This window comes from Sorex araneus, chromosome 2 (genome assembly GCF_027595985.1).
Source record: "Sorex araneus isolate mSorAra2 chromosome 2, mSorAra2.pri, whole genome shotgun sequence".
Taxonomy (NCBI): domain Eukaryota; kingdom Metazoa; phylum Chordata; class Mammalia; order Eulipotyphla; family Soricidae; genus Sorex; species Sorex araneus.
In genome coordinates, this window is record NC_073303.1 from 337,380,458 (window position 1) to 337,395,200 (window position 14,743).

Sequence of the window (14,743 nt, forward strand, 5' to 3'; positions counted from 1 at the left end):
CCATTAGTATATCTTTTTTTTTTTTTTTTTTTTGCTTTTTGGGTCACACCCAGCGATGCTCAGGGGTTACTCCTGGCTTTGCACTCAGGAATTACTCCTGGCGGTGCTTGAGGGACCATATGGGATGCCGGGGATCAAACCCGGGTCGGCCGCATGCAAGGCAAACGCCCTACCCGCTGTGCTATTGCTCTGGCCCCACCATTAGTATATCTTAAGAGCCGGGGTGATAGCACAGCAGTAGGGCATTTGCCTTGCACGAGGCTGACACGGGTTCGATTTCCAGCATCCCATATGGTCCTCTGAGCACCGCCACGAGAAATTCCTGAGTGCAAAAGCCAGGAGTAACCCCTGTGCATGACCAGGTGTGACCCAAAAAGAAAAAAAATAAGTGTCTCGTCAGGCTCTTGAAGCCCATGTTCTCCTTTGAATATATTTTGCTTACTTGTCTCTGTTTCTTTGCTTGACTACTTCCAGTCTGGAGAAGCCTATGTTCTCTCTTAAATACTAACTTCTCTTTTTTTCCCTCATATATTTCTAGTCTTTCTAAAAAAGTTTCAATAAAAACTATATCAAAACAAAGAGGGGAGAGTGAGAGAGGGAGGGAGGGAGGAGAGAAAGAGATCTCTTCAGAAGAAAAAGATTGTTGGGACCCATACCTGTGGTACTCAGGACTTACTCCTGGCTCTGTGCTCAGGGTCATGGGTCATTTCTTGTGGTTTCCTTGTTTAGGGGCCACATCAGTGCTCAGGGCTTACTTCTGGCACTGCTCTTAAGGAACACTACCTTCAGAACTTGGGGGACCACAGAGTAGAGCCAGTGATCGAATCTGGATCAGCCATGTGCAAGGCAAATGCCTTACCTGCTGTTCTATTGTTCTGGCCCCCACTTCTCATGGTTGTTAGGGTATGACATGTACTGGAAATTGAAAGATTGTTGGCCATACACAATCATACATTGTTGGCCATACATAAGGCAAGTACCTTAACCTCTAAACTATTATCTCAGTATTTTAAATATACTCTTAGTTCCTAAAAATCACTGTAGTTTAAGAAATAGTATATAATATTTGAACTAAGAAGATAGAATTTCCTTTGAGGGAACAAAAAAGAGAAGAAAAGTGTTCACTATGGACGTAGACTGAGGCAGTGGGATGGGGTGGGGACAGGAGGAGAACTGGGGACATTGGTGGTGGGAAATGTACACTAAGAGAGAGTGTCAGAACATTGCATTGACTACTGAAACTCAGTCAGGAACAACTTTGTAATTGTTTATCTCAAAGGGATTCAGTAAAAAATGAGGATTTCTCTTGAGAAAAATAACTTAAAAAGGGCTGGAGAGGGCACTTTTCTGGTATAATCACCAGTATAATCACCAATCACCAGTATCCTATATGGTCCCTGGAGCACTGCTAGGAGTGAGCCCTGAACTGGGAGTCAGGAATTAACCCTAAATACAACCCGGTATGGCAAAACAAACAAACAAACAAGCAAAAAATGGCAAGAAGAAGGAATAAATAAGGTGTTTGAAATACTGGAGATGGTAGGGTTGGCTGCGCTTTAACTCCTGTACTGTCTCTCTGGCCCCTGAAGGCAAATTAGTTTAACCAGAGATTAGTTATTCTAAGAAAACTTAATTATATTATAGTAATATTTGTTTATAATTTTAAACAAAATTTCTTTTACTAGGTATTACATTTTGTACAAGGCACAAATAGGTATGTTATGGGAAAATAAAAGGGAAAATAAGTTCTCTGTCTCTTCTTGCTACTCAGGTTAAAACTAGTCACTGTTAGCAGTTTCTTTTGTTTTTTTCTGTAATCTTCGTAACACAGATGGTAGTATGTAATGCATTATAATGGGAAATAGAATAGTAGATAAGAATAATGAAGACTTGAGGTTTAACTGCCTACTGTGGAATCTCAGCTTTTCCACTTCTTTGTGTGAAATAAAGCAACGTCTCTAGATTTGCATCTTCAGTAAAGTGGGGGCAACAATATTGATACATCATGATCACGATCACGAAATCCCGTTAATCACCGATTTCTTGGGCGGGCTCAGTAACCTCTCATTTCGTCCTTTCCCTGAGATCTTAGAAGTCTATCTTGACTCGGCCTTCCCAATGATGTCGCACTGGGGGCTTTTTAAGTCTCTCTCTGGATGTTGGCCATTGATGGGATTGCACACACCTGGGTTCCTCTGCCGGTACCTTCATGCATGAGGCCTGTCCGAACGTGTGGAGAGGGGCCTCGAGCATGGCTATAGCTAGGTTCTGGTGGTCTTCGGTTGCCGGGAGCTCTGCTCGGGGTGGGGAGGGAAGCTGGAGCCCATCCCCTCCGAGGGGCCCTGGGGAAGATAGCCAGGTGTGCGGGCAAGAGACTCTCTGATATTGATACATATATCTACATATATTGGGTTTTAGTATTTAATACATTTTTTTTTCCTTATTTTGGGTCACACCCGGTGATGCACAGGGGATTACTCCTGGCTCTGCACTCAGGAATTACCCCTGGCAGTGCTCAGGAGACCATATGGTATACTGGGAATCGAACCCGGGTCGGCCGCGTACAAGGCAAACACCCTACCTGCTGTGCTATCACTCCAGCTCCCATTATTTAGTACATTTTGGAGATTTGTATCAGCACACTCATTGTGATTGGTATTCTTTTTTTTTTTTTTTTTTTTTTTGCTTTTTGGGTCACACCCAGCGATGCGCAGGGGTTACTCCTGGTTCTGCACTCAGGAATTACTCCTGGCGGTGCTTGGGGGACCATATGGGATGCCGGGGATCGAACCTGGGTCGGCCGCGTGCAAGGCAAATGCCCTACCAGCTGTGCTATCGCTCCGACCCCTGTGATTGGTATTCTTAACAGTTGCATGATGATGGATAATTAAGTTGTTTCTTGTAATTGAACTAAGACAATAACTGTAATAACTGTAATCTCATAATTTCTAGAGCAATGTATATTTTAAGAGCTTTTTTTATTTTAAGATTAGAAATGTCAAATGGGGATTGTGTTAAAGTATACTATGAGCAGCTAGCATAAGACAACCTATTTTAGATGGTCTACTTAATTTTTAAAAAATTTTCACCAAAATGTTAGTAGGTGAAAGTTCTTATCTTACATTTCATTTATGAGAAAGATATTATTTTTTGAGTCATTTTGTTTTATTAATTAAAAAGTCAGATGTTTTATCCATTTTTGCATTGGGTCTTGTTTTTTTTCTTATTTATAGGAGTTCATTATATAATTAAGGTAATTACATTTTCTGTGATATGAATTGTACCTAAATTTAGTCTAAGATGTAGAAATTGTTTCTATCCCAATTTTACTGAGGATGCAGGTCGGGGTAATAATTTAATACTAGTAGGTAGTATGATTCAGAGCTTTCATAGTTTTTACCCACTGTTCTTCCCAGTTTAATATAGAAAACAGTACACAGTTCTGAGAATAGGAATTTCTCACCTATTTAAGTACTATTTATATGCTGTATAACTAGGAATAATAGGCAGTGAAGATGATTAATATCAATAAAGTTAGTCTGTTAATACATTGATAATTAGAGTAAAAGACCTATCATGACAGACACAAAACTGACCCCTTAGAAGTTTAGAAATTGTTAGAGTTGAGGTTGGAGAGATGGCTCAATTAGTTGAGCCAATGCTTTGCAAACAGAGGCGTAGTCTTCATCCCCAGCATCACATGGTCTGTCTAGCACCCTGAGTATCTCCAGATGTGGCCCAGGGACAAGTGCAAAAAATGAGATTATAGCAATTGGATAAGTTTTTTAACTTTTTTTTTTCTTTTTGGGTCATACCCGGCGATGCACAGGGGCTAACTCCTGGCTCTGCACTCAGGAATAACTCCTGGCGGTGCTCGGGGGAACCATGTGGGATGCTGGGAATTGAACCTGGGTTGGCTGTGTGCAAGGCAAACGCCCTACCCACTGTGCTATCGCTCCAGCCCTTGGATAAATTCTTTAAAACAGATCTTAAAATTAAAGCAGTTCTTAAAATTAATTGACCTACAGGCCCTTTTACAGAAAGGGAAAAAGAAAAACACTCAGCAACCATTTGAAAAATCTATCTTATTTAAGCAAACAGAAAAATACCCCCTTAGTTGCACCTGAGGCTGCTTTGGACTCTCAGCCCCCTTCACCATTATTTCATTGCCCCCATGCCAAGAAACAATATTGTGCAATTTTCAAAAACATTGCTTTAAAGGCATGTAAACACCTTAAATCAGTATTTGTAAAATGGGACTGTATATAGGTTTAATTTTGACAGGTGAACGATAATAAATTATGAGTTAAAAGACTAAAATAGAAAGGGAAAAGCTTGAGCAAAAGGCAGAACCAGTAGGAACTACTTTATAGTGTGTACAGAGAGGGAAGAATGAAATGGTAAGTTCATAAACTGACACTGTCAGCCTGTTGCTCATCTATTTGTTCGAGTGGGCACCAGTAATGTCTCTCATTTGTGAGACTTATTGTTACTGTGTTTGGCATATCCAATACACCACGGGTAGCTTGCCAGGCTCTGCCGTGTGGGTGCAATACTCTCAGTAGCTTGCTAGGCTCTCCAAGAGGGGCGGAGGAATCGAACATGGGTTAGCTGCGTGTAAGGTGAGCACCCTACCGCTGTCCTATCACTAAGGTCATAAACTGAGAAATCTTAAATATTATGTTGAGTTCTTGGGAGCATGAATGTCTTTTGAACAGAAGGAATATATTTCAGAAGATTATCATTTTAGAAACCCCAAAATGCATGACATTAATTATAGTTGTGTAAGTTTTCTAATTTTTTCAGAGTACTCTATAATATCTCATAGATTCTTAAGTTGGAAGCCTTTTTCTACTAAATTTTCTTTTTGTATATCATTAAGGGGCTGGAGCGATGGCACAGCGAGCAGTTGGGCGTTCGCCTTTCACGCAGCCGACCCAAGTTCGATTACTACGTCCCTCTCGGAGAGCCTGGCAAGCTACCGAGAGTATCTCGCCCGCACGGCAGAGCCTGGCAAGCTACCCGTGCATATTGGATATGCCAAAAACAGTAACAACAAGTCTCTCAATGAGAGACGTTACTGGTGCCCGCTCGAACAAATCAATGAGCAACGGGATGACAGTGACAGTGATACATTAAGAGGACTGTTTTACAATGTCTTTATCAAAAGACATTTTACTAAAACAGAAGATTTGAAAAGTGGTTCAAAGATTCTCACTTTATCCTGTTTTAAAATTAGAACAAGGGCTTCTGGGGGTGCGGCGGGCACATACAAAAGGTTTTGAGTTTGGGGCTGGATCAATAGCACAGCGGGTAGGGCGTTTGCCTTGCACACGGCCGACCCAGGTTCAATTCCCAGCATCCCATATGGCCATATGGTTTCCTGAGCACTGCCAGGAGTAATTCCTGAGTGCATGAGCCAGGAGTAACCCCTGTGCATCGCCGGCTGTGACCCAAAAACCAAAAAAAAAAAAAAAATTAAAAAAAAGGTTCTGAGTTTGATCTGGCACCACAAACTGTCAGGTCTACACCATCAACAGAGCATCTCTGGAAGTGAGCCTGACCTCCCCTCAGCACCACTGAGAATGATGTTATTAAAAAAGGATGAAAAATAATAGCAAATCACAATCACCAATATGATTCCACATCCAGGCCTTTATCACTGCCTTATCCTACCTTAGTCTTATTGTTAATACGGCTAAAAGAATGTTGTCTTTGCACAGCGAGTGGCTATTGGGGCTGTTGTCTGTGCAGTGCTCAGGGGTTGCTCCTGGTCATACTTGGGGGACCATGTTGTGCCCGGAATTAAACCCAGGCCTCCCTCATGCAAAACACGCATTCACACCCATTAGCCATTTCCCTGGTTCAGGCCTCTTTTCTTGGAGGAAGTCTTAATTGTCTTGGATGCTAATTTGGCACCTTTCCTCTTCCTCTGTGTGTGTGTGTGTGTGTGTGTGTGTGTGTGTGTGTGTCTTTCTCTACTCCAGCTACCCTCAGTAACCATAGCAACTGGCAGTTCTACTAGAGGGAGCTGTATTCAGCTAGGGGCCAAATAGGAGGGGGGAAGGGTGGCAAGAACAAATTTTATCCAGCAGTTCATGCTTATTTTCAGAGAAAGGCTGCAAGAAGATTCTAAAAATCTTGGAATTATCTCTTCATTCATGAAGTCTATGTTGGTACTCTGCTAGTTATTAGACCTTGTACAGGTCTTTTCTGACTGTGTTTGAGATAAATAGGGTTTGTGTACATGTCAACAGCATTGAAATTCACAGGGCCTATGTACGTATAATATATCTGAGACTGTAAACATTCCATTTGTGTGCATATGTGTAAACATCAGGTGTCCTATTACTTTAAAATTATGATTTTAAGAGAAATATATGATTATATCTAACTCTTAGTTTTTAGGGGTTTTCTCTCAATGTTTTTTATTAATTTTTTTATAATGTAGGAGTACTATTTATTCAGTCATTGATTAAACTGATTGAATTGGGCATGAACTCCACATTACTTTTTCTATTTTTTTTTTTTTTTTTTTTGCTTTTTGGGTCACACCTGGAGATGCACAGGGGTTACTCCTGGCTCTGCACTCAGGAATTACCCCTGGCGGTGCTCAGGGGACCATATGGGATGCTGGGATTCGAACCCGGGTTGGCCGCGTGCAAGGCAAACGCCCTACCCGCTGTGCTATCACTCCAGCCCCTACTTTTTCTATTTTTATTCAAAATGTTAATTTTATTTTATTATTATTTCCCCCACCCCCTTTTTTTTTCATTCACCGTGAGATACAGTTACAAAGCTTTCATGTTTGAGCCTCAGTCATACAGTCATCAAATACCCATCCCTCCACTAGTGCACATTCTCCACCACCAAAATCCCCAGTACTCCCCCACCCCCCTCGTTCCAACCCTTCCCCTGCCTATGTGGCAGATAATTTCCCCCATATTCTCTCTCTACTTTGGTTAGACTCGATATTTTAACACAAATTTCACCATTCAAACCTGCCAAAAAGGCAATGGTAGACGATTTGTTTTGTATTACTTGTCAGATATAGAATAAAATGTCCCAGAAATTTTGTGTCGTTCTCTTCTGGGAACTTTAGTTTATAGTCTCTAGGTCTTGGCCGTTGATGAGATTACATGGTGCTTGGGGCAGTTCATCAGGGTGACTGCCAAGCTTCTGGAAAACTGGGGACCTGGGGGGAGGAGGCCCAGTCCCGATCTGGAACAGGCTTGGATCTTTTTTCGAGATTTATGGAACTCTGAAATAAAATAAGTGAACTTATATAGCTGAGCGAAGGTGGTTTGTGGGTGTGGCTCCCACATACCTAACTTTTTGCTGTTTAATTTCCTGGTAAACTTCCCGAAGTTGTTGGGGTCTGGCCAAAGGCACAGCAGCAATTTTGGGGTATCTGGAAGTCTGAAGGCACTGGCACTATCAGGCTGCAGATGCACTTGCCCCGCAGATACAGGTTGACCTACTGGCGACACCATACCCCCAGTTTTTATTAATTTTTAGGTATCACTATTTTAATTTAGTTATGCATAATAGCACAACATTTAAAAGATTGTGCTACTTACAGGAGATTGTACAAGAATGTGAACCAGAGAAATGGCTAATGAGTGTGAATGTGTGTTTTGCATGAGGGAGGCCTGGGTTTAATTCCGGGCACCACATGGTCCCCCAAGTATGACCACTTAAGTTCAGTCCTTTACACTGCAAAAAGTGGGAGTAAAAAAAATTCTCATGTATCTTCGCAGAGATAAATATAATTTTTCTTTGCAGAGATGTATCATGCCTATTTAAGTATCTAGATATGTGTTCTCTTTTTTGATACAAAGTACTTTTGCATTTTTTCATATCCTATTGTCCCAACGTCCCATACTTTACAGTATGTTTTGCCATTGTTCTATATCAGATAAAAGACCCCTAATTTTTTAAGCAATTCACAGGGACCTTAGAAGGCATATAATATAATCAAATATATTCTTTTTCAGTGGAGCAAAATTTTGAGTTCCAAAGATAATTAATGGGCTGGACAGCTATTTTAAAGAACTGGACACCACTTTTTGCATGCCAGAGTCCATGGTTTATTTCCTGGCATCACATGGTTCCCTCCCTCCCACCTTCAAGCGCTGCTAGACATGGCAGAATTAAAACCCAGAATACAAAGATGTTTAAGAATGTATAAATGCTTAGGATTCTCTTTTAGAGTGAACTGATTTTTCACTAATGTATACTTCATCTTTTTTTGTTGTTGACTTTATTAACACTGTTTTTAGATTCACAACAAAATTGTTCTGAAGGTATAAGAATTCCTTCTGTTCACATAGATACATAGCCTCTCCTATTATCAGCATCCCACAACTTTTTAAAGATTAGCACTTACAGTTCATAGTTTACATTGCATTTCACTGTTGATTTTATATATTCTGTGAATTTTGACAAATCCAACATTTTAGTATTGTCCTATAGTGTAGAGTAATTTCACTCTAATAAAATTCTCCATGTTCTGCCTTTTCATTTCTCCTTCTTCAGTAACATCTGTCTACCACTGTTTGTAGTTTGTTGTTTTTTTTCATAGTGTAGCCTTTTCCAGAATATTCTATAGTGGAATTCATCAATGTGTATATTTTTAAAACTGGCTTCTTTGTTGGGGGTGTAGGTCAGGGGTAAAGTATAAACTTGCATGAGAAATTGTAATGCATAATTTTGTATGAGAAATTCCATAACTTTTTAGCACCTTTGGGTAAATACCAAGAAGTGTGATTGCTGGATTTCATTGTAAGAGTATATTTAATTTTGTAAGAATTTACCAGACTGTCTATAAGTGGTTATATCACTTTTCATTTCCACTAGCAATGAATGAAATTTCATTGTCATACATCCTCAACAACATTTATTGTTAGTGTTCAGGATTTGAACATTATTCTAATAATTTTGTAGTGACCTCATAGTATTTGCATATTCCTAATAATATAAGCTGTGGAACACTTTTTTCCCTGTGCTTTTTTTGATCATAAGTATTTTTTGGTGATGTCTATTAGATTGTCGGCCCATTTTCTTAATTGGGTTTTATTACTGTTTTAATATATTGCTGCATATTTTAAGTAAAAATCCTTTATCAGGTGTGTGTTGTGCAAATAAGTTCTTCCAATTTGTGTCTTGTGTTTTCATTCTCTTGATATTTGTCTTTTTAAAAATCTCAGTCAAATGTTTCGTCCTTGGGTTTTTGGGCCACATTCAGCAGTGCTCAGTTACTGTTAGCTCAGGAATCACTCCTGCAATGCTCTGGGGGCCATATAGGATACTGGGGATTGAATCCAGGTCAGTGAAATGCAGGGTAAACGCCTTACCTGCTGTACTATTTCTCTGGCCCCAGACCTTGTAAAATACTCCTAAGAGCCGAAGTGATAGTACAGCAAGCGGGTAAGGCCCTTACTTGCCTTGCTCGTGGCTGACTTGGGTTTGATCCCTGACACAATTTATTTCCTTATGCCTTGCTAGGGCTGGTTCCTGATAAATGGTTCCTGAGTGTTAAGGTAGGAGTTGCTCCTGAACATGGCTGAGGGTGGTCCAAACATGAAAAATTATGATATTAATATTAAATGTAAAATATTTTAGAATTTGTCTTTTATTTTTTTAATGTTTATAGTTTTCTGTCATGGTCACACTTTATTTTATTTCATTTTATTTATTTATTTATTTGCTTTTTGGGTTACGCTGAGCTGTGCACAGGGTTTACTTCCTGGTGGGGCACAAGGGGCCATATGGGATGCTGGGAATAGAACCTAGGTTGGCTGCATGCAAGGCAAATGTCATACCCACTGTACTATTGCTTTTGAGTTTGATATGTTTATTTAAGCTCTTTGCATCCACTTGCTCCATGATGTTTAATAAATTCAATTGGTACAAATGGGGCACTCAATTCTGAAGCAGTGTGGGGGAAGGGTAGTTTTAACTACTTAGTTTTAGTATAGCTAGTTTCGGAAATTTCTTTTCAGGTGACTTTCTGTTGGTCTGGACCTTATAGGAAATCTGAGGCACTTTTTATAATTTTGGATGAAAATAAGAAGTTTGTTTCCATTTCTTTGATTTTCATTGCAGAGGATTTGTGGATAATTTAATGTGATTTCCAAGCAATGCTTGTTAAATCTCACTTACTAATCTACAATGGAGAGATAATGAACAGAAGACAAAGTTACTTTTGATTTCTCTTTTAGATACTGAATGTACAATAATTATAGACACCAATTAATCTAAAAAGTTACAAGGAAAAAAGTCATTCTTCAGTTTTTTCCTTTAGCTTAGATTAATTGAGTGAAATGTCTTTGGTTATAAGAGATCATAACTCTTCACTGTTTTAAATCATTCACATATACCACTACCACCAACACCAAAAAAGCTAAGACCTCTTTTTTTCTTTAGAGATGAAGATGACATCAATGATGTGACTTCTATGGCAGGTGTAAACCTCAATGAAGAAAATTCCTGCATCTTAGCAACAAACTCTGAATTGGTTGGCAGACTTGTTCAGTCATGTAAAGATGAACCATTTCTTTTCATTGGAGCTCTACAAAAGAGAATTTTAGATATTGGTAAGTGCCAAGGATTGAACCATGGTTGGCCATATGCAAGAAAAGTGCCCTACTTGCTATACTATCTTTCATTCCCCCACCCTTTTTAAACTAAAATCCTAGATTAAATTATGACAAGTTTTGTGTAAAATCACATAATAAACATTCATTAGATCTTTTTTTTTTTTTTGCTTTTTGGGTCACACCCAGCGATGCTCAGGGGTTACTCCTGGCTTTGCACTCAGGAATTACTTCTGGCGATGCTTGGGGGACCATATGGGATGCCGGGGATTGAACCCGGGTCGGCTGCGTGCAAGGCGAACACCCTACCCACTGTGCTATCGCTCCGGCCCCTCATTAGATCTTTTTAATCAATTATATTGAATTATATTGAAAGGGTATTTATTTTAAATTGGAAATATGTTTTTAGTACTTTGTTAGGTAATGCTTTAAGTGATTATTAGTGACTATTATTAGACTATTTGATCACTAATCCCTGGAGAGTTTGTAAATTTAAAAACTCGTTCAAAGAGATATACAAAGGTATAGGCAGTTGCCTACCTCGTGACTATGACTGCAACCCTAATTGAATCTGGCACCATGTATGTTCCCCCTGAGCACTGCTTGGCATCACCCCTGAGTATAGGACTAGGTGTGATTCCTGAGCACCACCAGGTATTTCCATCTCCTCCCCACTCCCTCGCCAAAAATTTTGAGCTTATTTATTTTTTTAAGATTTTATTATTGAAGCACTGTGAGATAGACCCTTACAAAGCTGTTCATGATTAGGTTTCAGTCAGACAGTGTTCCAACATCCATCCCTCCACCAGTGTATATTTCTCATACCAGTTTCCCCAGTTTCACCCCCAGTTGACTTTCAATTAAAGATAATTTTTGTTATACTCATTTTACCCTTTGAATATATTAGTATGTTTTTTTTTTTTTCATTGGTGGAGGTGGGTGGTTTTTACACCATACCCAGAGGTGCTTAAGGGTTATTCCTGACTCAGTACTCAGGAGTGTGACCCCTGGCTGTATTTGGGGGACAATATGTGGTGTCACAGATTCAAACTAGTGATTCACCTAAAAGGGAAGTGCCTTAAACTCTGTATTATTTCTCTGGCCATAAGTATGTTTCTGATTGATCTCAAAGTCCTATATTTAAAAAAATTGCTGTGAGAAATGCACATGTTGAAAATAAATACAGTGATACCAATTAGAAGCACATTCAAATTAGACTTTCTAATTGCCTTTAATTTTTGTTCCCTTTTTTTGCCTTTATTTTTAGATGTAGGTCTCTGTTAATTTAGGTATTTTCTCTGTGGTGGTGAATTATGATATAATAATGTGAAAATTGATTTATAAATAAATGCTGTCTTTGGGTATGTGTTTTATGTTGTCTTCTTGAAACTTTCTTCCTTATATTGATAAGGAAGAAAAGTTTGCTTTGTGTGTGGAAGGAGATTATAGGGAAAGAGAAGTTATTAAAATGGAAGGGTGAAATAATGAGGCTCTGAGCCCATTTCAACTTTAAATTATTAGGTGAGTTTATTAGAACATGAGTTAGTGTAAAATAAGCATTGATTTGTAATAGATAAATAGTGTAGTTGTGTCTTGTACACAAGGCATTAGCAGTGACTCACAATCTGAATTCATTGAAATAAATGTCATAAGTTGCTAACAGTGTCAAACAGGGCAAAATGTAATTTTCTATTTTTTTAATTACTAAAATTAACAGAATAAGGCACTAATTTCTGCAGTTACCATTTTCTTCCCTGAACACTAGACTTGATTTGTGTTCTTATTAACTTTGTCCTATAAATGACCTTGCAAAGAGAATGATTCTAGGGGCTAAATGAAACAATGTCTATATTTTCTGAAGCTTCAGGCTAGGTTTTATTAATGTAATGTCTAAGATCTTTGAAGTTGTGACTTTCCCAGGAAAATCATAATCTCCAAACCTTTATTCATAATGGGTATGACTTCCAGGGGGAACAGAATACCTGCTGTGCTAATTATTTCAATTATCAGCCACTACTAAAACACGTAATGGATTTTCTCTGCTTCCACAGGTAAAAAGCATGACATTACGGAACTTAACTCTGATGCTGTGAACTTGATTTCCCATGCAACACAGGAGCGATTACGAGGCCTTCTAGAAAAACTGACTGCAATTGCTCAGCATCGGATGACAACATACAAGGTAAAGTAAATCATAAAAGAAATACATTTGTCTCATCTCTGTGAAATTTAAGGTAGTTGTTTTTTAGGGATCCATGGCTTCATATTCTAAGTATGTACATAATAGAAATGGTGGAGACTTGCAATTTATATTAATTTCTAATAGTTTAAAATGTTACTCAAAGCTTCAGTGTCAGTATATTTTGAAACATACATCTATTCTTCTATAAAAGCTTTTGATTGTGAAGAGGAGGGTGTTAGAATGAAATATTTTCAGATTGTGTTCTCCACAGTGATCTGTCCTCTAGGATTCCTATCCTTTTTAAAAATTGATTACAGTGAATGCCTTGTACCATTTATTATATATATTGACTGCTCTTACTGAAAAATTTAATTCAATAATTGCTATTTTTGTTCCTAGTTACTTTGGCCCAAATCACTTGCCATCACCAAAATGAAAGCCTTTCATTTATATGAATTGTGGTTTTGGAGCAGAGTTATTAATTTATTGTTTAATGAGGGATTTTTAAAAAGATGTTTTCTTCTCAGTATCAAAATTTGTTGATAGCTAGATTTTATACAAAATTGCATTTAATATTGTGGGGAGTGTGCAGGAATAACAGTTATTATTAACTGGTTATGTTGGTTAGATGTTCTAACCATACATTAGATGAAATCAAGGGAAATGCCTATTCTCGTGGCACTGGTAAGTTTCCTAAAAAAAAAAAATCAATGTTTTCTCTTCTTTTTACTTCATAAAAGTTCTGAAGTTTTATTTTAAAAATTCTTTGTAAGAATTTCCTGAACTAGAGTCCGGAGAGATTGTACAGTAGGTAAGTGCCCCAAGTTCAATCCTTGGCACCCCATATGGTTCCCTGATCTCCTCCAGGAGTGATCCCTGAGCACAGAGCCGGTAGTAAGCCTTGAGAACTACCAGGTATAGTTCATAACAGAAAAGAGTTTTCTTGAATTATTTTCATTTTTTTTCTTGGTCATCAAATTTTATATATAGTTATTCATGATATTCATTTACAATCCTTTTTATTTCTGTAAGGTCAGCAGTAGTTATCTTACTTTCATTCTGACTTTATTTCCTTTAAGTATAAAATAGTTTACTGGTTTGGAAGCTTCCAAGTTCTTTTTTTTTATTTTTTATTTTATTTTATTATTTTTGCTTTTTGGGCCACACCTAGCAATGCTCAGGGGTTACTCTTGGCTCTACACTCAGAAATTATTCCTGACGGTGCTCGGGAGACCATATGGGATGCTGGAAATCAATCCTGCGTTGGCCATGTGCAAGGCAAGCACCCTACCCACTGTACCCACTGATCCAGCCCTGTAAACTTTTTTTAATGTAGGTGTTTATTGCTATAAATTTTCTTTTTGTATACTGCCTTTGCTGCATTATAATAGTTTCATAGTATGTTGTGGTTTTGTTCTCACTCAACTCTATTTTCTAGTATACTTTGAAATATCTGGGGCTATATTCTAATATTTCTAGGTCACTATTCTAATGTACTCTGAAATGTCTACCCACAAGGCAGCAGGTAGGACATTTGTATTGCATGCAGCCACCCAATTTGATCCAAACCAACCCATATGTTCCACCAAGCCCTGCCAGCTGATCCCTGACTGTAGAGACAGGAGTAAGCCCTAAGCACTGCCAGATGTGGCAAAGAAAAGGGGAGGAAAAAGGGCTATAGTGATAGTACATCGGGTAGGGCATTTGCCTTGCACACTTGGCAATACTCAGGAGTTACACCTGGCTCTGTACTCAGGAATCACTACTGGCAGTGCTCAGAGTTCCGTTTGGCATATTGGATCGAAGCCAGGCATACTCATGCAAGGCAAGTGCTTTACCCACTGTACTATCACTAAGGCCCCTAACTTATTCATTACTTTTAAGGTGCTCAGGGATTACTACAGTCTTTTTATTTGGGGATTGTGCCTAGCAATGATGGGATCTAGGTGGAGCCAGGATTGAA

At 38.7% G+C, this 14,743-nt stretch overlaps 1 protein-coding gene across 1 annotated transcript in view; it reads left to right on the top strand.

Moving 5' to 3' along the window:
• Positions 1 to 14,743, top strand: part of TAF4B (TATA-box binding protein associated factor 4b) — a 109,386-nt gene that overhangs the window by 46,999 nt on the left and 47,644 nt on the right. Inside the window, exons 10-11 of the mRNA XM_004606031.3 lie at positions 10,429 to 10,598; positions 12,650 to 12,780. Coding sequence (XP_004606088.2) covers positions 10,429 to 10,598; positions 12,650 to 12,780 — 301 coding nt within the window. The remainder of the gene's footprint in view (positions 1 to 10,428; positions 10,599 to 12,649; positions 12,781 to 14,743) is intronic.